Source organism: Tamandua tetradactyla, chromosome 9 (assembly GCF_023851605.1).
Source record: "Tamandua tetradactyla isolate mTamTet1 chromosome 9, mTamTet1.pri, whole genome shotgun sequence".
Taxonomy (NCBI): Eukaryota; Metazoa; Chordata; class Mammalia; order Pilosa; family Myrmecophagidae; genus Tamandua; species Tamandua tetradactyla.
Genome location: NC_135335.1, coordinates 17,819,176 through 17,820,623, shown reverse-complemented (window position 1 = coordinate 17,820,623; position 1,448 = coordinate 17,819,176). Strand labels below are relative to the sequence as shown.

The 1,448-nt window shown below is 38.9% G+C and overlaps 1 protein-coding gene across 1 annotated transcript; it reads left to right on the top strand.

Annotated features, from left to right (window-relative positions):
- The first annotated feature begins 215 nt into the window (after positions 1 to 215).
- On the top strand, positions 216 to 1,154 carry LOC143645914 (olfactory receptor 5AN1-like). The gene has a single exon (XM_077115020.1). The coding sequence runs from the start codon at positions 216 to 218 to the stop codon at positions 1,152 to 1,154; it is 939 nt and encodes a 312-aa protein (XP_076971135.1).
- The last annotated feature ends 294 nt before the right edge of the window (positions 1,155 to 1,448 follow it).

Genomic DNA, 1,448 nt, shown 5'->3' with positions numbered 1-1,448 from the left:
CCACATAAATTAATTTATACCTTGGTACACTGAATACTTACTTCTTGACTACTCTGAGGTGAAAAGATGGGTTATTTTTAACAGAAAGATATCAAAGTATTTTCAAGAGATCATTGTGGGGAAAATTAGTACATATGAAAATGATAATGATATGATTTCTCCTGACTCATCAGTATAGACCCTTGTTTTCTTCTGATTTTAGAAACACCAAGGCAATGATTGGAGGAGGAAATATTACAAGGATCACCTACTTCATCCTCTTGGGATTCTCAGATTTTCCCAGCATCTTAGCAGTGCTCTTTATTATATTCCTGTTGATCTATATTACGACTGTCACCTGGAACCTATGCCTCATTGTCTTGATAAGGATGGATTCCCACCTCCACACACCCATGTACTTCTTCCTCAGTAACCTGTCCTTCATAGATATCTGCTATGTTACCTCTACAGCCCCAGATATGCTTTTCAACTTCTTCCAGCAGCAGCGAACAATCAGCTTTGTGGGCTGCATGGTTCAGTACTTCATCTTTTCAAGCATGGGACTGAGCGAGTCTTGTCTACTGGCAGTCATGGCTTATGACCGATATGCCACCATTTGTAAGCCACTGCTCTATTCATCCATCATGTCACCCAGCCTCTGCAGTCGGATGACACTGGGACTCTATATGGCTGGACTCTCTGGTTCTTTACCCCAATTGTGTGCCTTGCTTCAGCTCCACTTCTGTGGGCCTAATGTGATCCGCCACTTCTTCTGTGACTTGCCTCAATTGTTAAAATTGTCCTGCACTGATCCTTTTTTTGTACAGATCATGCTTGCTATATTAACAATTACCTATGGGATAGCAAGTGCTATAATTGTCATGCTATCCTATGGTTATATTGTCCTCTCCATTATGAAGATCACCTCGGCTAAAGGCAGGTCCAAAGCTTTTAACACCTGTGCTTCTCATGTGACCACTGTTTCCCTCTTCTGTACATCAATTTGCTTTGTCTATTTCAGTTTCAGCTCTGGTGGTTCCTCCAGCTTTGACAGATTTTCATCATTCTTTTACACTATATTCATACCCATGTTGAATCCAGTAATTTACAGTCTGAGGAACAAAGAGATTAAAGAGGCATTGAAGAGGTTTCAAAATAAGAGAAGACTCTGCTAAGGTAGCAGCTTATGAGAGAGGTGATAGTTTTAGCTGGAAAAAAGCAATCATCATAACCCATAATAATAGGACAACAAATGGAAATTAATAAAATTCATAGTGTGCATGTAAAATGACATATTTTGAAACAGATAATATGCCATTATGTACCAGAATTTGAAGCATCTCATGTTTATGTCTTGGAAATTCATTATGTTTATGCTGTTTTGGGAATGGGCATTTTATTTATTAATCTAACCCTAATTACTTGTGAACCACGAGATCTTTTTTGTTGTGATTAGGGCCCTTTCGATC